This window comes from Polyodon spathula, chromosome 7 (assembly GCF_017654505.1).
Source record: "Polyodon spathula isolate WHYD16114869_AA chromosome 7, ASM1765450v1, whole genome shotgun sequence".
Lineage (NCBI taxonomy): Eukaryota > Metazoa > Chordata > Actinopteri > Acipenseriformes > Polyodontidae > Polyodon > Polyodon spathula.
This window is the reverse complement of record NC_054540.1, coordinates 59,000,497-59,027,635: the sequence shown is the minus strand read 5'-3', so window position 1 is coordinate 59,027,635 and position 27,139 is coordinate 59,000,497. Positions and strand designations below refer to the sequence as shown.

Below are 27,139 nucleotides of genomic sequence, written 5' to 3'. Positions count from 1 at the left end.
TTAGAGCACCAGAAATGTAATAAAATCAGTCTTTGGGAAAATGTATTCATGCTTTTTTTATAGTGAGCTCAAATCTTAAACATTCGGTGCTTTTGTATTCAAATGCACACTTTATCATGGGTAATGTAATAGCCTTGTCTTAAGTACTGTTTGCACACTGTGTTCAAGGCACGACAGGTGACAGGTAAGGCAATGCGCTGGTACAGGGTTTAAAGAGACAACAGTGCAGTACAGGCTGCCCTCTAGTGGCCATGACCATCTACTACATACACTTAATTCCATTGTACAAGCAAACCAGACTAATCCCACACTGTACTTCAGTATCAGGGTTCCCACTGGGTTGAGTTCTGAATTGTGATCATTTCTGTTCACGGCCAGTAAAACTCCTCTTTTCCCATGACAATGTGGTTCCCTATATGAATGTTAATATAGCTGCAGAGGATTCTGGGGCAGGGTTTTGTGGATTTTGGAAGGGGTTCATCTCAATTCAGTGACCTTGTTGGAACTGAGTGAGCGCCCCATGTTTCCTGCACTGACTTACACAGGCTGAGGCTGGTATTATCATCTGCTTCTTAACCCCACGCAGATTGTATTTGGGTCTCTTATTTAAATCCTTCTTTAATGTTGAAAACCCAGTAAGATCAGTGTGGGGAAGGCTCCAGTTACCCTGTGGATAAGCATGGCTCCACTGCTTACATCAGTTCAGTGCAGTGGCTTACTCTCCCATCTCTAGTTCAATCTGAACACTGTATATCTTAATTAACATGCTTGCACAGCAGCAATCTGCCAGGACACAATCTGTAGACATCAACCCCTGATAAAATGTAAGGCAAAGAGCTGATTCACGTGTCATTCAGGACTTCTCTCCTGAAGCAGAGGCTGAGACTGCCAGCCCTTTTTAAAATGCACTGAAACAGCACATGCATGATTTATCGCTGCTGTGCTCCACTATTCACTGTGCCTGCCACTATTGTTTTGGTCACTGAACCCAGGCATGGCTCTCGCAGTTAATGGTTCGCTGTGTATCTCGTAATTCTCTAGGCAGCAGACTGCTATTAGTCTATTAGTATAAATCAAGATCTTCATTTTTGTCTCTCTCTCTCTTTTTTAATTAATGTAATTCCCAGAAATCCAGCACTCTTAAATCCCAATGCAGATGACAAACGTTGTCTTGTCTAATAATGCAGCATGAGACAGACGCTGCCATAGCTCTAAAGAGTAGCATGGGTTCTTACTTAATGTTTACTGTATGCACCACAAATACAGTCCTAGCTGTCTGTACTGAGACACACAGTATATTAAATAGATCTAATTCTCATGATTCCTCCTGTGAGTGTAGGATTAATCCCATTTCTTTTCCATACACTGCACTGATGTAAACAGAGTGCTCAGTGAATGCTCCCACAGAACGGTTGTTATTCCTGTCATGAGGGTGGTCCTAATCAATCCATTCAACCCCTTTGGGGGCTTGCTGGCCAGCCTCATTTATGCAAACCCATTGGAATACCATCTAATCCATTATAATTCATAGGAATTAAACCCATTGGAATACCAGCTAATCCATTATAATTCATAGAAATTAAACCTGTGGCAATAACAGCTAATCCATTGTAATTCATAGGAATTAAACCCATTGGAATACCAGCTAATCCTTTATAATTAATAGAAATTAAACCTGTGGCAATAACAGCTAATCCACTGTAATTCATAGGAATTAAACCCATTTCAATACCAGATAATCCATTGTAATTCCTAGGAATTAAACTCATTGCAATAACAGTTGATCCATTGTAATTCATAGGACTTCGAAGCATGACAGTGTATCCAGATTATCAGATAGTAGGTGTTGAATTGGAAGAGGGATTATATGTATTATAAAATAATAAACCCTGGATGATGAAGGTTAGCTGTTGCCTCCTGACTAGGGTTACCAGATGACTCCACTAGGACAGTTTGGGGCAGTTCTGGCATTTCAACTGACACCCAATACATTCTGATATGTTTTACCTGTTTTAGGTACCTTTCACAGCAGGACTACCTTACCTGAATGCATTGAGAAGCCTGACCTGTCCCAAACGGTCCTAGTATATAGGAGTCAGATGGTAACCCTACTGCAGACTGACTTGCTGACAGCGTTGATCCATGGTGTGTTTTGTGCTTTCTTCCTGCAGTCTACGTTGAAGACCTGGCCAGGTGTGTGGAGCAGAGCAGGAGGCTGATCATCGTGCTGACCCCAGAGTTTGTTGCCAAGAGGGGCTGGAGCATCTTCCAGCTGGAGAGCAGGCTCCACAGCATGCTGGTGACAGGGGAGATCAAGGTCATCATGATCGAATGCACGGACCTCAAGGGGGTCATGAACTACCAGGAGGTGGAGGCCTTAAAACACACCATTAAACTGCTCTCGGTGGTCAAGTGGACAGGACCCAAGTGCAACCAGCTCAAATCCAAATTCTGGAAGCAGATCCTGTACGAGATGCCTGCCAAGAAGAAGGAGACGCTGTCCCGGAGGCAGGTCCTGGACTCCGGAGAGCAGGGCCTTTTCGGAGACCTCCAGACTGTGTCCACCATCGCCATGACGACCACATCTGCCACGCTGGCCCCCTCCCACACAGAGATCCCTGACTTTCATCAAATGATCCACCCACAAATGAGACATTACTGCAGAGGCTACAAATACGAGATGCCCCCACCCCCCACGCAGTTTAACTCTGTGGGAAAAAATCACTTGTACCGTAGTATCCCAATGGCACTCCTGAACGGGCAGGCAACACACAACAGCACTGTTCAAAGAAACAAGCCAGAAATTCATTTCAACACTATGTTTGCACCTCTGTCCTCCAGAGAACTTACAAGTGATATCTGGTAGAGTAAACTCCACAGAAAGACCAGCCTGCTACCTGTTTAACCTGCATGATGACATCACACAGAAAAAAAACCAAACAAACCAACAAACTAACACTGATTTGATTTCAACGGCAGATATGAACACAAGGAAACTACCTTTTTGTATTCTTTATGGAGTTTTTAATTAGAAAAAAATTAACTTTCCTACTTGAATTTCTTCTTCGTGGAGACCAGACTCTCAACAAGTATATGACCTGACCTCGTTTTTACAGTTCAAGGTGTTATAATGTACAGTTTTCATATATTCCTTGAGACAGACAGGCAGACAGATTGGCTGGTTGAAATATTGAACCTTACAGTGTTTTGCAGTGGAGTGAGTTTCTTTTTATGTATTTTGGGGAGGAGGGTTTGTGCACCTGCATTAAACGTTTTTAAGAATTGATATTTAAGCAAAACAACTTTTATATTTTTTCTTCACCACACATTTCTGTAAAGATGGAGCAGACAGGCCGTGGTGTCAGCTTTCCTGTCACCCTACATTTAATACAGTAATCCACAGCTGTTTCAGTTTGAATTGAAAAGAGCCAAGATTGAGAGACCTTCACCCCACTTCCAGAACCAACCAGACCTCTTCGTCTTCCACTTACTGATCAGTCACTGTACCTGAGCCCAAAGAAACAACAGTAAATTATCATATCTAAATCCATAGGGAAAGTAAAGTCTAACTATACAGAGGTTAAAATCATATATCCTTTATATGAGCTGGTGGCTAAATGTTATTTCAAAATAGAATTGCAATAAATTCCAATTTTCCATAACATGAATTAAAAGTACTGCCACAGTGATGTGAGGTGACTTGAGGTCCACACAGAACTGGTAATGACTGCTGGTATGCTGCTAATCCATACCAGCTATATGAACAGCAGTCCACAAGCACTGGTCCCTTCAGCCATTTCATACCAGCTGTACCAACAGCAGTCCACAAGCACTGGTCACTTCAGCCATTTCATACCAGCTATATGAACAGCAGTCCACAAGCACTGGTCACTTCAGCCATTTCATACCAGCTGTACCAACAGCAGTCCACAAGCACTGGTCACTTCAGCCATTTCATACCAGCTGTACCAACAGCAGTCCACAAGCACTGGTCACTTCAGCCATTTCATACCAGCTGTACCAACAGCAGTCCACAAGCACTGGTCACTTCAGCCATTTCATACCAGCTGTACCAACAGCAGTCCACAAGCACTGGTCACTTCAGCCATTTCATACCAGCTGTACCAACAGCAGTCCACAAGCACTGGTCACTTCAGCCATTTCATACCAGCTGTACCAACAGCAGTCCACAAGCACTGGTCACTTCAGCCATTTCATACCAGCTGTACCAACAGCAGTCCACAAGCACTGGTCACTTCAGCCATTTCATACCAGCTGTACCAACAGCAGTCCACAAGCACTGGTCACTTCAGCCATTTCATACCAGCTGTACCAACAGCAGTCCACAAGCACTGGTCACTTCAGCCATTTCATACCAGCTGTACCAACAGCAGTCCACAAGCACTGGTCACTTCAGCCATTTCATACCAGCTGTACCAACAGCAGTCCACAAGCACTGGTCACTTCAGCCATTTCATACCAGCTGTACCAACAGCAGTCCACAAGCACTGGTCACTTCAGCCATTTCATACCAGCTGTACCAACAGCAGTCCACAAGCACTGGTCACTTCAGCCATTTCATACCAGCTGTACCAACAGCAGTCCACAAGCACTGGTCACTTCAGCCATTTCATACCAGCTGTACCAACAGCAGTCCACAAGCACTGGTCACTTCAGCCATTTCATACCAGCTGTACCAACAGCAGTCCACAAGCACTGGTCACTTCAGCCATTTCATACCAGCTGTACCAACAGCAGTCCACAAGCACTGGTCACTTCAGCCATTTCATACCAGCTGTACCAACAGCAGTCCACAAGCACTGGTCACTTCAGCCATTTCATACCAGCTATATGAACAGCAGTCCACAAGCACTGGTCACTTCAACCATTTCTCTTATGTAAGCAAAAGGAATTTCCCACCTATCCCACCCCCTAGAAAAGTAACTGTGCTCTCCAAAACCAACTGTCAGTTCAAACCTGCAGTGTAGAAATGACATGGATTTACTAATATAAAGAGCCCTGGATTCAATCATAATGATGGCGGTTCCAAAGCCGTTCTAAAAGATTGTGGTGGTGCGTCATAACCTTGGACTTCATGCAGGGCCAGGTCACATTTACTAAGCTTTTACTCCAAGGGGGATATATATATATATATATATATATATATATATATATATATATATATATATATATATATATATATATATATATATATATTTATTTTAAAAGGGGAAAAATAAATGTTTCCAAATAAGCAAGAATCAGTCCAGCAGCTGTAAGGTTATCTTGAAACCCTTTATTCGGTTCTTTATAAACACTGAGTCACTCTGAAACTAGAACACACAATACAGGGTGTGCACTGCGTGAGTATTATTTGATGTAAGTTTGTCATCTCAGTAAAGACAGGTTGTTTGAGATCTTTCATGTATTGCTCAAAGATTGAACAGGATGGATGATGTACTCTGATAGTTGCACACAGTGTGAATTCAAGCCTGACTGTTTCAGCATTCCGGAATGCTCTAGAAACAGATCATTAAGGGTTAGCAGCAGTTCCCTGTTCATTTAAAGCTTTTTTTTTAAAACTAAAACTCATTTCTGTGTATCTGTGTGCTGGGGGGTTTGATAAAGAGATGTCAAATTGACTGTCAGTCCAAAGCACCAGCTGAGTGCTTTTAAAAGAAAGAAAGAAAGAAAGAAAGAAAGATGTCATAGTAACACACTCACAACTTTTTTCTTTTGGAAAAATAAAGTTTTTGTACACTGAACAAGTTTGTTATTAAGATATTTATGAGATGTATAAGTTAAAAGTTGTTAAATGATTTAAATTGTAACTTGTTTTTTTAAAGCATCATTGGTGAATCGATATGACCATTTTTCGAGGTTCTATTACCAGACTGGTGCCGTATATTTTAATTTGAAAAAATGTAATAAAAAGTCCAGGATGTAGCAAAGGGGAGATGATCCAGCAATATTATCTTGAGATCACCAAAAAACAAACCCACCAAGGACTGCAGGATGAGGTTCACTCCAGCGGGTGCAGTGATAATCACTTCCTTGATGTGTACAATATCACTATGCACACTAAAGGAGCACAGAATGTACCATTAGCCATTTTATTATGGTACAGCATTACCTTGGAGAAGGTTCTTGGGAATATTTTGAATATAAATATTTTTGTATTGAAACTAAACAGGGTTTACCTTCAAAGCTAGATACTGTAATCCTTCAACTAGGGTGAAATCTTTTTCTCTTTTTGTTTTACACTCCCACCAATGATGTGTGTAAGAAGGGTTAACCCTCAGAAAAGTGTTCATAGTAAAAGCATAGCCGAATGTAATAAAGCATGGTAAAGCTTAGGTAAGCATTGTAAAGACCATGTATACCAGCCCTGGTAAACCATGGTAAATGCACAGTACAACCACGGGCAAAGTTTAGGAAAACTGCTAAGTTACAGAGCAAATTTTTTTTTAAAGGGCTAATGTGGTTTATTTCCTAAGAGCTGTGGATCTAAGTTTGGAAAAAGGATGTGAAACTTTGTTCTGGTGTACTGTTGAACAGCTGAATGTTCCCTGGGTACAGTGCATAGAGTTCCCTGGGTACAGTGCATAGAGTTCCCTGGGTACAGTGCATAGTGTTCCCTGGGTACAGTGCATGAAGTTCCCTGGGTATAGTGCATAGAGTTCCCTGGGTACAGTGCATAGAGTTCCCTGGGTACAGTGCATAGAGTTCCCTGGGTACAATGCATAGTATTCCCTGGGTACAGTGCATGGAGTTCCCTGGGTACAGTGCATAGAGTTCCCTGGGTACAGTGCATAGAGTTCCCTGGGTACAGTGCATAGTGTTCCCTGGGTACAGTGCATAGAGTTCCCTGGGTACAGTGCATAGAGTTCCCTGGGTACAGTGCATAGAGTTCCCTGGGTACAGTGCATAGTGTTCCCTGGGTACAGTGCATAGAGTTCCCTGGGTACAGTGCATAGAGTTCCCTGGGTACAGTGCATAGAGTTCCCTGGGTACAGTGCATAGTGTTCCCTGGGTACAGTGCATAGAGTTCCCTGGGTACAGTGCATAGAGTTCCCTGGGTACAGTGCATAGAGTTCCCTGGGTACAGTGCATAGAGTTCCCTGGGTACAGTGCATAGAGTTCCCTGGGTACAGTGCATAGTGTTCCCTGGGTACAGTGCATAGTGTTCCCTGGGTACGGTGCATAGAGTTCCCTGGGTACGGTGCATAGAGTTCCCTGGGTACGGTGCATAGTGTTCCCTGGGTACAGTGCATAGTGTTCCCTGGGTACGGTGCATAGTGTTCCCTGGGTACGGTGCATAGTGTTCCCTGGGTACGGTGCATAGAGTTCCCTGGGTACAGTGCATAGAGTTCCCTGGGTACAAGGCATAGTGTTCCCTGGGTACAGTGCATAGTGTTCCCTGGGTACGGTGCATAGAGTTCCCTGGGTACAGTGCATAGAGTTCCCTGGGTATGGTGCATAGAGTTCCCTGGGTACGGTGCATAGAGTTCCCTGGGTACAGTGCATAGAGTTCCCTGGGTACAGTGCATAGAGTTCCCTGGGTACAGTGCATAGCCATTTTCCAGTGTGGCTCTGAAAAAGGGAAGTTCCAATCCAGGGTCTGTTATTCATTTCCAGCTCCTCCGATCTCACGTTGAACTCTCCTCCCCGCTTGTGTCTTTTCTGGCTAAAACACTTGATTGATGGACAAACAGGTTTCTGTTTGTAAGCGTTATTTCACAATAATGTATTTACACTGGCAATGTTGTTTAAATGCAAATTGTAATGTAACCCAAGCCAATAAAATGTCTGCATGAAATATAACCAGCACTTTTCGTCATGTGATCACCTTTTGTCTGTTGTGCATGTTTCTATCCCCCAGCTGAGAATTAACTAAATGATACTATTTATAAGCTCTTGAAAACAAGAAATTTAGTCTGCTTTTAAACCCAGCAAAGAACAGCGCAAGTATTTGTGTTTTCATTAGAACAAAATAATGCTTGTCAAGTGAAATAACATATCTCATCAATCTCAGCAGATTAAATATACACAGAACTCGTGCTCACTCTCAGTTAGACAGCAGAGTTCCCACCACAAGCAAGGGAAGCCTTGACATCATCTAACGAATAGCAGAGCCACCAACAAGTAGAGGAAAGTGTGATCGATCTCTGAATTCTGCTTATACACCAGGTCACTTATTAGTTTCTTGGTTTGGTGTTTTAAAGGGAATATTTCTGATACCAAGCTTAGTAAGCGCTGTGAACCTGTAAAAGCAGAAGCGAGAGTGGGTTGTGATGTCATACTGTCAGCACTGGGTGTGTTAAGTAACTCAGTGACTCAACTCACCCTGTCCATTATTTCAGGATGCGTTCTGTAACACACATACTGTGGAGCAACCCCTATTGAGATTTATTTAAGCAATAATATATTTAGTAGTTTATCTCTACACCGGTATTCGTAGTCTCTGATGTGGTGGTGTTCAGCACAGAATATAACATCTACCTAGTCCCGACTCACTTTTCTCTACACTAGAAATAACACAACACACACAAGTCTTAAAGCCGTTTCTACCAAGTGTGAAAATACATTTGTCAGTATTCTCACGCTGATAAATTAAAGTATAATCAAAGTCTACAAATAAACGTTGATTACAATAATAATACTAATAAAGTTAGCGGTGTTTCATTCTTGTGAATTTCACCGTGTCACACGGGGCGTCAGATCATCGCAACTGCCCTTATGAAATGCTAGTTGTTGTTTTCTTAAGGAATAATTTTTTTTTGGTTTCCTCAGTTCGTTTTCCGGGTCTAACTGGATGCGAAGTTTCCTGTGTTTGTCGCTCAGACACGCAGCTGCGGCTGCCAGGGACTGACACGCGTCCAACCAGTCAACTTCACCAAGCCTTCACTCTGGCCGATCTATAGATGTTTACTTAAAAAACTTTGAAACTTTTAAAAATGGCAAATAACCGCTCCACTAAAAGCCTGGACCAAATAGACTTATCTTGTTTTAGGGTGAGTACAACTTTCATTCAGTTAACTTGTTACTGAAAGTGTGTGATGTTTTTTTAAACGATGAGATTAAATCGAGATTTGTAAAGCAGATGTGCATTTAAAACGCCACTGCAGCGTTTTGGGAATGCACAGTAGATTGAAATGCTGCAGAGCGCTGTTGCGTTGCTTACTTATATCGTAGCATACTTTCCATCCCATACGCTCATCAATATCTTTGCGTTTTACAGTCGCCTATTGTGAATGTACTTAATATAGGAGGTTGTAAAAGACGTGCCATCATCCCTGCTTTGTAATCTATTGAAGTAGTACTACAGCATGTTCCATTTTAGTTAAATCAATACACTTTTGTCATATCCCTATCATTGCTTTTACTAGATTTATTAGCCAGCTGTTTTGTGTGCATATTTGCTTTTGCAATACACTTGTCATCCCTCTGTTCATATAGCCTATGCTATGTTGGTTTATTGGTATCCAGATCTAACCAATTAGATAAGGGGTCTGGGCTGAGACGCACTGTATGGAACTTTTAGATTGCAGTGATGCATTTCCATTGGGTTTCATGGATTTGTATAACACTGTAAACGTTGCCGTACTCCCTCTTCTGTTTTATTCTGCTGTTAAATTGCAGACTGTGTGTCCTTTAGGATCCCTCTGGAATATTTGAGCTGGTCGAAGTGGTTGGAAATGGAACATACGGTCAAGTCTATAAGGTTTGTCCATTGTATTTTTATCATTGGGGGGGGGCGGGGGGGAGTTATTGTATCCACACGTTGTACAGGTCTGTGAATTGCACATGGGGTTTCCTCACTGTAGTGAGTGTGCTTGTTCTGCATTGATAACAGAGCAGCACAGTACAAAACGAGCGACTATGAAAGAAGGAAGCACTGAGAAGGAATGAGAACCCAGCTCTTCGCTGTACGTTTCCCGATGACCCTTTCTCTGAGTAGCCCTAGGAACTGTTTCTCAGTAAACTATTAAACTGAGATTGTACATCTCACACAATAAAACAGTTTCAGGCTACCTTCATTTAGCAAGAGGCTGAAAACAAGCTAAAAATACATGCATTGAAAGGCGAATGGATTTGTGTTCCCCATGAAGTCTGTTACATCTTGCAAAACAACAACAGTGTCAACATAGGCATTTTTCAGCTGTTCTTGTTTTAAATGTGTGACCCACATTGTCTAACCTGAGATAATATTCTTGTAAGTGTGTGAAGAGAGACTACTGGGAAGCAGATTTGTGGTTGAAAACAAAACGCTCTTGAGAGAGATCATATTTGTCACTTTTGGGTGGGGTTGCTTATCAGCACTGAATTTAGCATCAGCCTGTCTTTCCGCAATGTAAGCATGAGCACTACACTGAAGTTTAATAGAGAGACTGACACACTGCAGTTTAATAGAGAGACTGACACACTGCAGTTTAATAGAGAGACTGACACACTGCAGTTTAACAGAGAGACTGACACACTGCAGTTTAACAGAGAGACTGACACTCTGCAGTTTAATAGAGAGACTCACACACTGCAGTTTAATAGAGAGACTGACACACTGCAGTTTAATAGAGAGACTGACACACTGCAGTTTAACAGAGAGACTGACACACTGCAGTTTAACAGAGAGACTGACACACTGCAGTTTAACAGAGAGACTGACACACTGCAGTTTAACAGAGAGACTGACACACTGCAGTTTAACAGAGAGACTGACACACTGCAGTTTAACAGAGAGACTCACACACTGCAGTTTAACAGAGAGACTCACGCACTGCAGTTTAACAGAGAGACTGACACACTGCAGTTTAATAGAGAGACTGACACACTGCAGTTTAACAGATAGACTCACACACTGCAGTTTAACAGAGAGACTGACACACTGCAGTTTAACAGAGAGACTCACGCACTGCAGTTTAACAGAGAGACTCACGCCCTGCAGTTTAACAGAGAGACTGACACACTGCAGTTTAATAGAGAGTCTGACACACTGCAGTTTAACAGATAGACTCACACACTGAAGTTTAACAGAGAGACTCACACACTGCAGTTTAACAGAGAGACTCACACACTGCAGTTTAACAAAGAGACTGACACACTGCAGTTTAATAGAGAGACTGACACACTGCAGTTTAACAGAGAGACTGACACACTGCAGTTTAACAGAGAGACTGACACACTGCAGTTTAACAGAGAGACTCACGCCCTGCAGTTTAACAGAGAGACTGACACACTGCAGTTTAATAGAGAGACTGACACACTGCAGTTTAACAGATAGACTCACACACTGAAGTTTAACAGAGAGACTCACACACTGCAGTTTAACAGAGAGACTCACACACTGCAGTTTAACAAAGAGACTGACACACTGCAGTTTAATAGAGAAACTGACACATTGCAGTTTAACAGAGAGAGAGACACACTGCAGTTTAACAGAGAGACTGACACACTGCAGTTTAATAGAGAGACTGACACTCTGCAGTTTAACAGAGACTCACGCACTGCAGTTTAACAGAGAGACTCACGCCCTGCAGTTTAATAGAGAGACTGACACACTGCAGTTTAACAGAGAGACTGACACTGCAGTTTAACAGAGTCTGACACACTGCAGTTTAACAGAGAGACTGACACTCTGCAGTTTAATAGAGAGACTCACGCCCTGCAGTTTAATAGAGAGACTGACACACTGCAGTTTAACAGAGAGACTGACACTGTAGTTTAACAGAGAGAGAGAGACACACTGCGGTTTAACAGAGAGACTCACACACTGCAGTTTAACAGAGAGACTCACACACTGCAGTTTAACAGAGAGACTCACACACTGCAGTTTAACAGAGAGACTCACACACTGCAGTTTAACAGAGAGAGAGACATACTGCAGTTTAACAGAGAGACTCACACACTGTAGGTTGGGGCACAGGTTAATGACGGCTAATAAACAAGGTTTAAAACTCAACCCCACTGAAACGCTACTGTAACTGTATCTTAATATAGCGCAATCAAAACAGATTCATATTGTCACATTCGCCTTATCAACGGTATTGCTTTATTTAGGTAGTCTGAATAATATATTGAATCAGTCGATCTGTAATACAAGTAAGATGGAGCTTTCAAGAGTGACAGCTTCATCACTGTAGTATTAATAATGCTGTACAGCAGCTTTGCATTGCCAACCATTCTGCAAGGTTATGTGTCCCTTGAATTGTAGGTGTAGCCTGATGTGTGGAAATGGCAGCTGAATGCACTGCTTCAGGTGCTCTTTGTTTTAAACACCTCCACTTCAATTGAATCAACTTCAAACTGGGTGTTTGTGCAATTAACAGAGCAAAATGATATATGAATTGAATTCAAATGCTAAGAAGTTATTGACAGCTGACCGTTAATGACTGACTGTCTGGCAATAGGTGCAGTGAGGCAGTGTAACAAGGTGAATCATACTTTCGTTTCAACACAAACAGCTCAGACAGAATCCCCCTATTAGAAGTATTGGTCTTCTGTGATAGCAAACCACAGCGCTCAGGTTTTGACATACAGTATTAAAAGCAGTAAAAAAAAAAAAAAAAAAAAATCCTTCCTATGGTTCACAAAAAGACTTTGAAACAGTGCCTTGTGTGTGCCCACCATCAAAAAACAGCTACTGCAGATGAAGCCTATTGTAGTCTGTCTTTTAAAAGCAGGCATATTTCTTTACATTAGGAAGCTGTAGTGTGCATTGTTTCAATTCCTCACACTTTGGTCTACTAAAGACCATTGGCTACCATCCATCTTGGCTCCAAGCCTGAAGTTTGCAGACTGACAAAAGTCCCCTTTCCTGAATTTGTTAGGGTTTTTTTTTTTTTTTTATGACAAATGAAAAACCAGATATATATATATATATATATATATATATATATATATATATATATATATATATATATATATATATATATATATATATAAATAAAGGCATGTGCTTTGAGAAGTGTGTGATGAAGCAATGATGAGGAGGACTCCTCTCCTCCTGCTGTTAGCTTCCCCCATGGAACTCCACTGCTACACCTTGAGAGAGGACAGGACTGTTACAGGCTTCCTGTGAAAAGAACACTCCAGAAATACAAACCTGTAGAGCAGGTCTGTGTGTCTTAATGCTCTCCCTGCAAATAGCAAACAAATCGCTACATACTGCATTTTGAAGTCGAAACTTGTTTTTAATCATCTTCTCATCCAATCCCCTGGTAATTTAATTATACAACTACTAAGAAATCCTTTTTTTATTCCCATGCGGAGTCCCTCTGCTGATGCCAGCTGCTCCTTGGCTATATTGAGAGCAGAGCAACATCAAAGTCACAGACCCTCTCAGTGGGAATATAGAAATAAAAAAATGTTTTTCCTCTGTTGCAAAACCATGTTGCTTTGGGCGGAGTCCCAGTCTTAACTGGAACGTGTTGCTTAATAAACTTCATATTCTCATCAAGAAAAGAAGAGAGGAAAAAGGCACATTTCATGTATTGCTTCATTTGTTGCTGGCTTTTCCATCCAATTCCTTTTGCTGCTGTGAAGCAATGATATGAGTAGTCAAGGGTTAAGGCTTCAACAAGCATATGTGCAAGCCAGTTCAAATACACCATTCATGCTACTTGTACTCCGCCAGTTCTACAAGACAATAGCCAATAGTTTCTAGAGATTTAAAGTGTGTTACGCAAATGTGTGGAAAAGAAGGGTAAAAGACAAATGCTTACTAAGAGATCCGGGAACAGCCAGCTCCATCACAAGATGTGTTGGCATTTAATCTACTGTCTCTGTAGCTAGGAGTCCAGGAGATTACAGGTAATGAATAAGGACCAGAGCCCTCAATACAAGAGTAGATTCCTCCGGTATCTTTCACAAGACAAGATACATCGTTGATTTCATTTGAGGCAGGCTAGTAGGTGCTTGTTTACAATGTAACTCTGTTTATGAGATGCTACCCTTATAAAAGTTTACCTTGGTATATTTGCAAAGTATTTCTGCAGTTTCTCCTATAGTTTCACTATAGTTTGCCTGGTCTTGCCATGTTTAATATGCTTTACCATACCGCTCTGTGCTTTACAATGCTTCCCTATGCTTTACCATACCTCTCTGTGCTTTACAATGCTTTCCTATGCTTATCCATACCTCTCTGTGCTTTACAACACTTGGCTACGCTTTACCATACCTCTCAGTGCTTTACAATGCCTTCACTGTGCTTTATTTCACTTTGCTTTGCTTTTACTATTGGCAATTTTTATAAGTGTATAAATAAAGGATGTGATCCCAAGAAGAGGATCTCAGTGTCTGTGTCTTTGCCTGTCTCTCTCTTAGTCCTCTTTTCACTAGACACAGTGTGCCATCTTGAGCCGTCACAGATGCATCTCAGCACTGTAAGCACTGAAGCAAGTAGCCATGCAGGTAAATAGAAACAGGGCACAAATAACTCTGTCAATCAATAGAAACCTCAACGGCTGTACGAACCGTGGCTGTCACTCTAGATTCTTACATCAATCCACTCATGTCCTTAGGACGGATATGTTTTTATCTTTTTATTTTTTTTTGGTAAAACATTATTCACTGGAGTATGTCACTGGGAAATGCTTGCATGGAAAGTGACAGCCGCAATCTGGACTCAGCGATCAGAGATGTCTGTCTGGTCTAAGGCCCCCCCTGTTCCCCCAGGTGTTAACATCTCCCTGGCAGGCAGCTAGGCCAGGGTCACCTGGGGAGAAGGGCCAGGTGGTTCCCAGAGGTCAGCACACTTTATAGAAACCCAGATACAACTGTTAGAAACTGTACAGTGCAATGAGCTGCACTGCTCTGTTGCGGGGTGCTAGGCGTGGGAGAAGCTGCTTTGACTCTTTCCTTGCAAAACGGATTGTTAATTTGCTTACAGTTGTTTAGAATGCATGCACACCGTGATACATCAGCCATGACATTCAGGCACGACTGTCACCTAGTCTTGGCACATTATGTCAGAGGCTATGCAACATGATGGGTCCATTCCAACACCTTGTAGACGCAAGCTGTTCTAACGCTGGATGTGGCCTAAGCAGCTTCTCCAGGTGCATATTCTTCAACATGACAGTGGGAATAACGAGAGGATTCGATCAGCATTGTCTTGTTTGTATGTGATCATCGGGAGGAGTTCTCTGTTTAACAGATACACACTGATGTGTGTTCCCGACAGCTAGAGAAAACATTAGCACTTATAGCATGGACTGCTCTGCACACATCACGCACCATGTTTTAAATACAGTTTAAAATCATAGTTTACTGAAGCCCATGTTTTCTTCAGTGGTTTAATAATGCAGTGCAATACTGGCTCCACATGAAGAAGTTGGATGGGAATGCATGGCTGTCTTGTTCTGGGGGATCATGTGATCCTTGCAGGGTTTGACTGGCGTTCCTGTTTCCTTCTTAACTCCATGTGGGATTTTTTTTTTTGTCAGATCAGTGCATTTCTTGTCAGTAGATGCCTGATGCTCCAAAACTCTAAACCTAGAACACCCGTTTGCTAAACTGAACACAAGTGACACACAGGTGGGTTGTATTTAAACAGCATCAATGCAGTAATACACAGCTGAGATTAAGATGTTGAAAAACCAGCTCATTGTGAAAAGAGCTTGGATGTCATTCCAACCTGATGTGATTAAGCAGTGGTGCCCTGATTAGAGAAAATGACCATCAAATAGTTGGCAAGGAAAGACAAGGTCAACTACCAAGATAATGCTCTCCAATCACGGTTTTACTGTGAAAAGATACTGGCAAACAGTGCCTTTATTGCTTTGGAGTGTTACTTAACAATCGCTTTACAAAAGTTATTTTGGTTTTCGCCAAGGCGTGAAAGAACTGCAGGATTTAAACCAGCGATTGAGAAAAGACGGTTCTGTTTTAAATGACTGATGTTTAATTCGATTTTTAAAGGCTGTTTAAACTCCCCCATTTAAAGTGTCTGAACTGACGCTTAGCGATTGCTGCATGTCAGGTGCTGCTGAACAGACCTTTTAGTGGTTTGAAGTGACAAACTGAAATCTTACTTTAGTGGTTTACTTGTTTTGATTTCTGTAGCCATTTCTTATGGTTTGACTGCCTTGTTGATTTCTTGTTCCTCATTTCATAGTTTCAGGGACGGAAATAAGAGCCTGATTAATTGGAGGTCTTACTGGATTGTGGTTTAAGTGCAAACGGGTGCAGGCATTTGACTTTTGCATGCAGTGCATGAAGAAGTGTGACTAGAAGACATTGCAGTCGGGACTTCAGCAGGGCTGAGTGCTGTGTCTCTAAAAAATGTCCTTCTTTCATTGCGTTTTTTTAGAAAGAAAGAGAAGAAAAGAATAAAAAGGGTCTGAATTGTTAACTCAGGAGTCAGGAGGGAGGTTTGCTGCAACATGCATGAAATCGGGAACCGCAAGCCGCTGTTGCTTGCTCAGAAAATGAGTGGATTGTTAGTAAGAGGCATGTGATAAACATTTAGTTGCCTGGAGCTATCCCTCCCAGCCAGTTCCATTGCTCTGTTCTAGCAGAATGCTGGAGTGTCTCAGGATTCCCTGAAAGGAGTCAGGGTGCGTTAAGTATGTGACTGTCTCAGAGCTAGAATTCTTCGGTCTTTTGTAGAATGAGCCTGTTTGTTCGGCTCTGCTTATGACCAGGCTCTGCAACAGTCATGCGAATCTCAGACAATAAAGGTTGTGCTTATCTTCGGGCAGTCCCTGATGATTTCCAGGGTATGCAGGTCTAATTTTACTGAACAGGACTGTGTGTAGTGTTTCAGGGTTTGCAGCTGAACCATGCCCCAGTAACCAAATGAGTTTATCCAATGGCCATTTTCAGAAACAACACTCAAGTGTAACAGAATAATTCAATAAATCTTCCCGGGTACTTCACTAAACAGGCCTGAAATTTTTGACATAAACACAGATTACATCAAGCATGTGTTTTCATTTTGATTTCTGGTACTATACCAGGTTAAAGTCAACCCTGTTTTACCTGTAGTGAGATGACTGTGACCCCACCCTTTCCTCTCATTGACCAACCAGGTGCTTACCCTAATGACTGGCATGCTGTGCAGCCAGTGACATGTTGTGACCCTGAAGACTGCTGAGTTGAATGGTCTTGAATGGTCTAACTGCCTGAAAATAACTGTTTGTAAATACACATAGTACCAGATATCAGTTTTATTTTGTAATGAATAACCTGTGTCTCCTTCAAAGCTGTACATGTGGCACAGTACATATCGACTGGAAGTACACGGCAGGTAAGATGTACGCAAGTAGTTCAGCCAGCTGTGTGACCACTTGTGTGTGCTTTCTTCATGCAAACTTGTGAGCGCTATTAACTGAATGTGTTGTTGGTGAGTACAGATGTGAAGGTTTTCCTTGCAGTGGTATCTCTTGTGTTGTTGTATGTGATACCACAAGGTTATATACTAGCCTTGGGCAAAACGCAATATTGATTTCCTTGTAAAATTTCCCAAGCCTTTTCTTTCCAGTAGTCGTTGATCAGAGATCAGCAACTGATTGTACTGCGTGAACGATGCGTCAGGAATTTTGCAGGTTAGCAAACGGCCTCCGAAAGGAAATGGACTCTTGAACACACTTCCTGGCGCTGTGCTCATAGTCCAGTATGCCACATGCCCCTCTGCGTTGACATTCTGAGAAATAAGTCACTGTGCTCCCACAGTCTTCCAGGGCGGGCTGCTGAAATGTATGCTTTCCAACAAGTTTGAAGAGGAAGGCGGCGTTCTCCCAGGCACAGCTACTGGGGACTGGAAGGAAGTGCTAACCTTTGAACCTGCTGAGTGGGGAGTGGAGGGGACAGAGGCAGGGGGGGAAGCCGTTGCCAAGGATATTTCGGTCCGTCAGGGATTTCCTTGTTTTCCTCCCTCTATTTCAGGGAATTTCTTGTCTTTTCTTTTTTTTATTTGCCGGTAGGTCTGTGGAGCAGTGAAATCTCAGTAACAGAGATGGGGGGTCAGCGCTGGAGGATTGAAACACTGCTGACTCTAAATGAGTCCCACAGGAGTTTACCCCTCAGATGAGTTCTGTGAAAGAGCAGCTTCAGAAACTTTAGAGAGATGCACTGTCATTCAGATCATTAAAACAGGCAATGATACGCTATAGCCCACCAAGATCATAGCAAGCAACAGAACTTCATTCTTAAGACCTTTATAAATCTACTTGTTAATTCAGCTTTACTCCTAGATCAGAAATACTGCAGTGCTGTCTGAAAACAGTATAGTAGCCAACAATATACTGTAGTATACAATAGTACATTATAATATACTGCAGTGTACTACAGTAAATGATAATGTATTGCAGTATACTATAGTAAATGATAATATCCTGCAGTATTCTATAGTAAATGATAATGTCCTGCAGTATTCTATAGTAAATGATAATGTCCTGCAGTATACTACAGTAAATGATAATATCCTGCAGTATTCTATAGTAAATGATAATATCCTGCAGTATTCTATAGTAAATGATAATATCCTGCAGTATACTACAGTAAATGATAATATCCTGCAGTATTTTATAGTAAATGATAATATCCTGCAGTATTCTATCGTAAATGATAATGTCCTGCAGTATACTACAGTAAATGATAATATCCTGCAGTATTCTATAGTAAATGATAATATCCTGCAGTATTCTATAGTAAATGATAATGTCCTGCAGTATACTACAGTAAATGATAATATCCTGCAGTATTTTATAGTAAATGATAATATCCTGCAGTATTCTATCGTAAATGATAATGTCCTGCAGTATACTCCAGTAAATGATAATATCCTGCAGTATTTTATAGTAAATGATAATATCCTGCAGTATTCTATCGTAAATGATAATGTCCTGCAGAGTAAATGATAATATCCTGCAGTATTTTATAGTAAATGATAATATCCTGCAGTATTCTATCGTAAATGATAATATCCTGCAGTATACTATAGTAAATGATAGTGTTTTTGTACAGCAGTGTAGTGTTTTGGAATTGTACTCTACAACTAGAGAAGGAATTGTGTGTTGTTTTTTGAATATCTGTGAAACTGAAAGAGCTGAAGGGTGTGGTGTGGGTTTGAATGTTTACGCTGTCAGATAAACCCACTGTGTTTGTATCGCTATTATTAATCAGCAGCACTCCTCAGATCGCTGGGCAGATCACAGGACTGTGTTTTGTTTTTAATCAATTACTTTCATGTCTTTTTGTTGCGGCTGAGAAAGCCTCAGTCTTGTTCCTTTCAGACTTTACCCAACGTGGACATCACAGTTGTTCAGCCATCGCTGTGATGTTATCGTGAGCTGAGTTGAAAAAGGTTAACCAACACTGATAGTGAACATACACACAGATATGCTAAAACACGCACTCACACACTCACACACTCACACTCACACACTCACACACACACACACACACACACACACACACACACACACACACACACACACACACACACACACACACACACACTCACACACACACACACACACACACACACACACACACACACACACACACACACACACACACACACACACACACACACACACACACACACACACACTCACACACACACACACACACACACACACACACTCACACACTCACACACACACACACACACACACACACACACACACACACACACACACACACACACACACACACACACACTCACACACACACACACACACTCACACACACACACACACACACACACACACACACACACTCACACACACTCACACACACACACACACACACACACACACACACACACACACACACACACACACACACACACACACACACACACACACACACACACTCACACACTCACACACACACACTCACAGACACACACTCACACACACACACACACACACACACACACACACACACACACACACACACACACACACACACACACACACACACACACACACACACACTCACACTCACACACTCACACACACACTCACACACTCACACTCACACACACTCGCACACTCACACTCACACACTCACTCACACACTCACACACACACACACACACTCACACACACACACACTCACACACACTCACACACACACACACACACACACACACACACACACACACACACACACACACACTCACACTCACACTCACACTCACACACTCACACTCACACTCACACTCACACACTCACACACTCACTCACACACTCACACAAACAGCTGCCAAGCCTTCCAGTTTTGGCATGCTTTTGTAACCCATGTGCGGTGTATCTGGAATCCTCCTCTGTTTGTGTGTTATCTGCCCTGCAGTTTAACAATTAAAACAAACCAAGCTGCTGGAGAGAATGCTGCCTTGTAAAGTGCAAGCCCGTCTCCGAGACAGAGCTGTGATCCACTTTGCTGTAGTCTAAACTCTTTTCTTTTCTTTTCAGTAAGCTTTCCCACTTTGGCAATAGAAGGAAAAAGGACTTCAAATGTTGTTCTTTTTTTTTCTTTCTTTAACACAACAAGGTTTTTGCTGGCAACCAAACTCCAGCATTCATCAATGGTAAATTGTTTATGTTGCCCTTGTGTTGGCCAAAAACCCGTCAGACCGACCCTTTGATCTCATTGTTCCAAGACCCTTAGGTAGACTTAGCAGGACAGTGTAAGCGGGCTTCTGTGACAAAAACTGGCGTGCTTGTTTATTTCAAACCACAGCTGCTTTGATTTCCCACCAACTGAACTAAAATAACCTCTGGTCATTCTCCCCCAAGTCCTGGGACCTACGTGCTACATCTTTCTACAAAAACTCAAGTGGAAAAGATTCAGCAGTGAGTACTTGAAACAAGGTGGTACATATAACCAGGACTGTACTCTGGTGAAGGTGTGGAGGAAGGCAGAGTGCTGAATACTGTAGGAGACTATGTTACTCCTGGTCAGACACTGGCGTGAGTCACTTCCTAACAGATGTCAAGTGAGATATTAAGGGAGGCTTAGACTTGCATGTACTAGATTTTCCCTGCTGGTTAAAAATAAGTGTATGATTGTGAAACGTGCTGTATAAGTTTGGGTGGTGATTATCGTTTCAGGCTGACAGTAAGTAATGTATGGCTGTAATTCAACCAGGCATTTCAGGTGTCTTGGATCTGTGGCCTGTGCAGCTACTCCATGGCCTGGCTCTCTACACTTCAACTTGCTTAGTTTCCTTGGTTTCCACAGGGCTCCCTCTGTCTCCCCACTGGCTGCCTGCAGAGAGCGGCTACCCAGCTCTTAATGAAATCCTGTCCCTTGCGTTAAAGAAATGCATCGCTTTCCTGTATCCCACATCTGCTGCTGCTGCTTCTGCTTATGTGTTCTGTATAGCCAAGGATAGCAGATATGGTATATCAGTTTAAAAATCAATTTGACTATAAAAGGTCACAGGTAAGTATATATTTTTAAAACACACCAGGTGTGGAAAGCTTGCAATGGAATAAGTGCAAAAAAAAAAAGATATGATGAGAAAACATGATAAAATAAAGATTTGCAGGCTTAAAACTTAGATGCTTCTTCCTGTGTTGGTCCGAGCTGCTTGTGGGTAGGAAGGTGTTGGAGGGATCCACCCTGTACAGTGTGGTTTGATGCATAGAGTGCAGTTTAATTACGGTAACTTTGATGTCATGTCATGTAAAGTTCTTGTATGTTAAGGTATGCTGGGAAAGTGCAGTGTGTTATATTCTGTTACTATTTGGGTTGTATGGTTGCTTGTTTGTGTTTCATTTCCTGTCATAAAAAAATGTTGATGCTGGCAGAGATGTTTGAAACCACTGCATCCCTATTTTACGGCCTAATGTTACGGAAGCATGCAAGCATGAAAATATCGTGCTTTTTATAATTGGAAATGTGTTATCTTCCAATGCGTTTCATGCGGTGGCTTTCAGGTCTTGTTGTGCTTTCGTTGAGGTTGCTTTCTGATGCTTTATAAATGCAGTCCTTTGAGCCACAGACTCACACCTGAAGCACTCAGGTATGCTGTTTGCTCATCAGTACATTTACTAATGCACCTCCGGTAGGGGAAAGATTCAAAGGCTGTTTGGGGAATCCTGAGAATTTTCTCCACCCCGTCTCCATGGCATGGAGTGTGCAGTGTTGTCTTGTTGCCAGTGCAGTCCTTTGTGCTGAGTCAGTCAGTAGAGCCACATTTCCTTCTGCCTTGGAGATTGGGCTTTCTGCACCTCAGTGGTCTCATTTATCACAGACCCTGCACTAAAAACTTCAGCTGTAGAGCTGTTCATGCTTGTTTCAGTTTGAGATCAAGGGAGAGCACACGCTCTCAATCTATATCTAGCTCTATTCCTATTAGACCCTGCGCTTCAAAGCCAGATTGCTCTGGAATGCAGGAGCTAGATTCACAAAGTAGTTCTTGGTAGCAGTCTGTTAAATCCAATTCACTTCCATAACTAAAATAAAAATAAAGAGAAAAAAATGTAATAAAATAACACATTTGCCCTTTAATCATGTAGACTTGCTGAGTGGATTTCTACGAAATGTGATCATTTTATCTTGAACTGTTGTTTTTCCAAACAGCCTGTTAAGTGCTAGCGGTGCTTTGTGAAGCTGGCTTCAGGAGTGTGACGGTGTTGATTGTTCTTCTCTTGACAGGGGCGGCACGTCAAGACCGGACAGCTGGCTGCCATCAAGGTCATGGACGTTACAGAGGTGAGCCTGTTCATTTCATACTGTATGATTATTGTTGATTACTACAAAGGCACTTCCCATGCATGTAACTCTGGATTTGCATCTATTTGTATTGGATGCCGTGCTCTTTTTTTCAGGATACCTAGAAGTACAGCAATCTGGTCTTTCCATCAAAGACTCTTCAGCAGAGCACCCTGTACACAACATTCTCTTACAGTGTCAACAGACACAAGTGTGTGAAATGGATTTCATTCTCTGTTTCATTCTCTGAACCTGATCTCTTCACAGCCCGCTTTAGCAGTCCTGTTCCTGGCCAGTGTGACCAGCCCGTCTCCCAGTTTTGAGTTACCCGTTCAATAGAAACCCATCCCAGGGTTAATCAATCTGCACACATTGAAACAAAAAGGGTGTTTTTTTAAATGGTGCTATTACAGCACTTTGGAGTAAAATGCTATGCTTTTCCCCTCTGTGCATAAGAAAAAAAATAACAATGCTGCAGTGAATCTGGCCAAGCCCATCCCTCCCTCTCTCTGCGTCTCTGTCCATGTACAGCAGCGCCTCTTCTCTTTTCCTGCCTATCTTGTATTCTATCTGCCCTGTGAGATAGCATTCAGAGGTTTCCTGCTCATGCTGTGCCTGGACACTTCCCCTCAGAGCCGGTCCAGACTCTCACTGGATGGGAAAGAGAAAGGGAATACCGCCTTGTTTACAAGCAGCCCCCACCGTCACAAAGGAATGTGTTCTTCATTATCTCTAGGGCTGTTCCAATTGAAAGATTAAGGGCTGTGTGTGTGTATGTGTGTGTGAGTGTGTGTGCCTGTGTCTCTGTGTGTAGCTCATGATCTGCACTTCTGGAGTGACAGAATGAAAGTGTATATCGAGTGATTAGCACAACAAGCCTTCAAAGTGTGTGTTTGAACTGCACTGGAAAGACTATGTGCAGACCATGTGCAATTGGGCTGCAATTACAGAACAAGTCTCACAATGCTCCAATTGTGTTGCTGCTCAGATTTGAAGGAGCAATTTTTTATTTATTTTTTTAACTGTTTCAGCACCGATTGCTTTTTAGATTCAGTAGGAATAATAAAATAATTTTGCTTCTGTTATTGTTTCATTTCCCATTTTTTTAATTGCTTTAGTTTACTCATTTATTATAGGAAATCACTTTTTTCGCAAAAGAGAAAAAACACCCTTTACAAAACTAGAAAACAGCTTCAGAGTAACTTTGATTGGTAACTTTTCATGGGCGGCGTTAACACATCCCCCCGGTGATTATCAGTGCAATCGATTACATTGTTCTGTAGAATCTGCGTGAGATTTTACGGTAAATGTATTTAAGCAATTCTACACAAAAGTAATGAAAGCCGTATTATTGTCAGGAAGGCCTTTTGTCAACAAGTCTCCACAGTTGTGTGTTCGGTTTCCTGCTGGTGACAGGCAGCCACACGCAGTGCCCTAAGTGAGATGTCTGTTAGCGCACTCCACCCACGGGGTCACACTCTCTCCGTGGGAGAAAGAGCTAGTCCACGCACTGAAGGATGCTGGAGGCATTGAACACTTTTTGGTCAAAGTACATTACAAGAAGTTTGGTCTGGGCTGCACCATGAAAAAAATATGATCTTGCTCAGTTTTACTTTGTCTTTTTCGAGAGAAAAAAAAGACGCAGGTCCTTATTCCAAAGCCTTAGTCGTAGCATTTAAACACTTCGTCTTTGGAAATCAGTGTTCTCACTTGGAAAAAAAAGCACCCGGATCTCAGCTTTTAACAATCCCTGTGGACTCGCTACTACTGTACAGCTGAAGTGAAGTCAATTACCTTGTAATGCATGACGTTGAATTGCAATGGTTTCCATATTCACACCCCAAACTAGTAGAAAAGGCCTTCTGAGGTCAAATGTTGGTGCATTAAGGAATTGCTTTAGGATCCGATCCTCGTTCAAAATGTTGACTGATTCTGCCTGCCCGCCTGCCTGCCAGCCTGCCTGTCTGGCTGCCCCTTTCCCAGCCTCTTATAGATTGCTTGGATTGCAATTGGGAACACAGTATTTATTTATGTATTTATTTATTTATTGTTCATTATGAGGACTGTCTGCAAAGCTGTGCCCTGGTTGCTGTGCTCATGGCAAGCTGTTCCAATATCTCATGGCTGTGCTGTGCAGGGTCCTGTATATGAGCAGCTGTTAGATTTCAGTTGTTGTAGTTGTGCAGCTCTTGTAAATCCCCTCTGTTTCCACTGCATGCACTGTGTTACATGTGCAGAGCGTGTGTTCGTAGTCCCTGCAATTAGTAAGCCAGTAAAGCAAGGAAGCAGGATGTGGTTTCAAGACAGGAAGGTGGAGAAGTCTCAGGTTACAGAGAGCCAGAGAGAGATTTGAAATCCTGAGACTGGAGCTGTGGCTTGCGCAGGTCTTATTCACACGGTCAAGGGCTTCCTGCTTTGAGCAGACTGCTGCCATGGAAACGGCCTGTTAACACATCTTACCCCTCCTGTGGTATCAGGGTCTGGCAGACCCCAACCTTTGACAGGGCGTGCAGAGAATATTATACAATGCAAGAGGCTGCTTTCTTTTAATTTGCATGGGAGCCAAACAAAATCCTGTACAGGAACAACCTGCAGAGAACGGAGTGGGGCCGCCTATTGGGTCAGAGACTACTCTGCAGTTCTTGAACCCACGCATATCAGAACTAACACCATTCATTTAGTAGTTTTAGCATGCACATTTTATAATGCATAAGTGTCTCGGTTGTCTTTCTTCCTCCTGTTCACTCTCCTTGCCTAAGCATCACCCCTTCTTTCACAGGACGAGGAGGAGGAAATTAAACTAGAAATCAACATGCTAAAGAAGTACTCCCATCACAGAAACATCGCCACGTATTACGGTGCGTTCATCAAGAAGAGTGCCATGGGTCAGGATGATCATCTCTGGGTAAGTGACGGCCAGGCCAGGGTTACAGAGCGATAAAGAGCCTTTCTGCTGCAGCTCTGCCCCTGGAGCCAGCTCCAGGCCCGGTCCCCTCAGCGTCTGAGAACAACTCCCTGAGCAGTCAAGAAAGTTTTCAGATCAGGCAACACACTGTGTGCTAGCACGCAATGCAACAGCCTTTCTGTTTCATGTAAGACTTGATCTAGAAAAACACTGGGGCAGGCTTATAGTAATCCGACACTGTGCACATCTCCGGGACGGTTCTGTCCGGGTTGCTGTGAGGCTTGGCTCATACATCATTCTGAATGTGGCAGTAAAGTGCTTTAATTAGATCATTTGCATAACTTCAAAGGGTGAAACATACAGTGTTGTCAGATTTGTGTTTGATCCTGTGATTTTAGATGTTTAGCCGTTTTGTAATTAAGAGATATATCACATTTAACTTCACAGCTAGATGGCGATAATAGTGTCCTCATAATTCAGAGAGCATGCAGCTCAGCAGAGAAGCTTTGCTGCTAATTAAGAACTCACAGATCTGTTCAGTGCAGATCTCTGTGAGAATGGCTGTCTGCAAACGCATGGGCTAACCACACCTAATTTGCATCTGCAAATTAATTTAATTATAATTTTTTCAAAGTTCTTGTGCAGATTCATGTCCTAATTCTGTAGTGTTGGGAATTAATCCTAATTACAATTCCTGCTGATCTTTGATTTATTAAAAGCTGGTTGAGACCACCGCAACTGGGTTTTGTCACACTGTACAAACAAGTTAATTGATGTTCTAATCAGCTTATGTAAATGAGGTGACTTATTACAGATATTGTCGTCCCATTAACCTGGAAAACATTTTGATGGTAACTTTTGAAGCTTGTGTAGGTAGTTAACCTAATATAATTAAGATAAGGCTTTATAATTGAAACATGCTAACTGGGCCCAATTTGCTAAAGCAAGCAGACTTAATTAACAACAGATTGGTGGAGCCGTTGAAGGAGGTCATGAATAAGTAATAAGAAGCGATGTACAGCTGTATAACTTGTTTACCTACTGTAATATTGCCGATGTTGGTTTTCGGCAGCTGGTAATGGAATACTGTGGCGCTGGCTCGGTCACGGATTTGGTTAAGAAAACGAAAGGGAACTGCCTGAAAGAGGACTGGATAGCCTATATCTGCCGGGAGGTCATGAAGGTGAGTGTAACTTTCCTGTCCTAGTGCTGACACCACAGCGTCTTCTGAATAATGGCACAGTGTTCTCTGAATCCTCACCTGCTTTTCAACCTGAGACTAACAAGCATCTCCTAACGCACACAGCTAGTTTGGCTGTGCTCAATACAGTAAGAGCCATGTCGGCCTCTAGCGGTTGTTAAACCTGCGTTTGTACAATACCAAACAATGTATCAAGGTTAACAGCAATTATCTGCTTTTAAGTCTAGAATTTAGACTGTGAAATTCACACTCTGCGACGGTGAAACCTGTCATCGTAAGTAAATGGTTCATTCCAGTTGCAGAGAACACAGTTCTTGGCGGGTAAGTGGTAAAGGAAGCAGTTTGTGATTCAAGACATACCC

At 42.3% G+C, this 27,139-nt stretch overlaps 2 protein-coding genes across 7 annotated transcripts in view; both read left to right on the top strand.

Moving 5' to 3' along the window:
* LOC121318961 (X-linked interleukin-1 receptor accessory protein-like 2) overlaps nt 1-3,539 on the top strand; it is a 36,886-nt gene extending 33,347 nt beyond the window's left edge. Inside the window, exon 6 of the mRNA XM_041256194.1 lies at nt 2,172-3,539. Within this exon, the coding sequence (XP_041112128.1) occupies nt 2,172-2,866 (695 nt within the window). The 3' untranslated portion in view covers nt 2,867-3,539. The remainder of the gene's footprint in view (nt 1-2,171) is intronic.
* A 5,218-nt stretch (nt 3,540-8,757) lies between these two features.
* LOC121318960 (mitogen-activated protein kinase kinase kinase kinase 4-like) overlaps nt 8,758-27,139 on the top strand; it is a 45,735-nt gene continuing 27,353 nt past the window's right edge. For 4 of the 6 annotated variants that reach the window (XM_041256192.1, XM_041256189.1, XM_041256188.1 and 1 more), the window contains exons 1-5: nt 8,761-9,014; nt 9,659-9,724; nt 22,615-22,671; nt 25,451-25,576; nt 26,649-26,759. In XM_041256192.1, the coding sequence (XP_041112126.1) occupies nt 8,958-9,014; nt 9,659-9,724; nt 22,615-22,671; nt 25,451-25,576; nt 26,649-26,759 (417 nt within the window). In that variant the 5' untranslated portion in view covers nt 8,761-8,957. Of the gene's footprint in view, nt 9,015-9,658; nt 9,725-22,614; nt 22,672-25,450; nt 25,577-26,648; nt 26,760-27,139 lie in introns of all 6 variants that reach the window. The other 2 variants (XM_041256191.1, XM_041256190.1) reach the window with 2 other exon arrangements.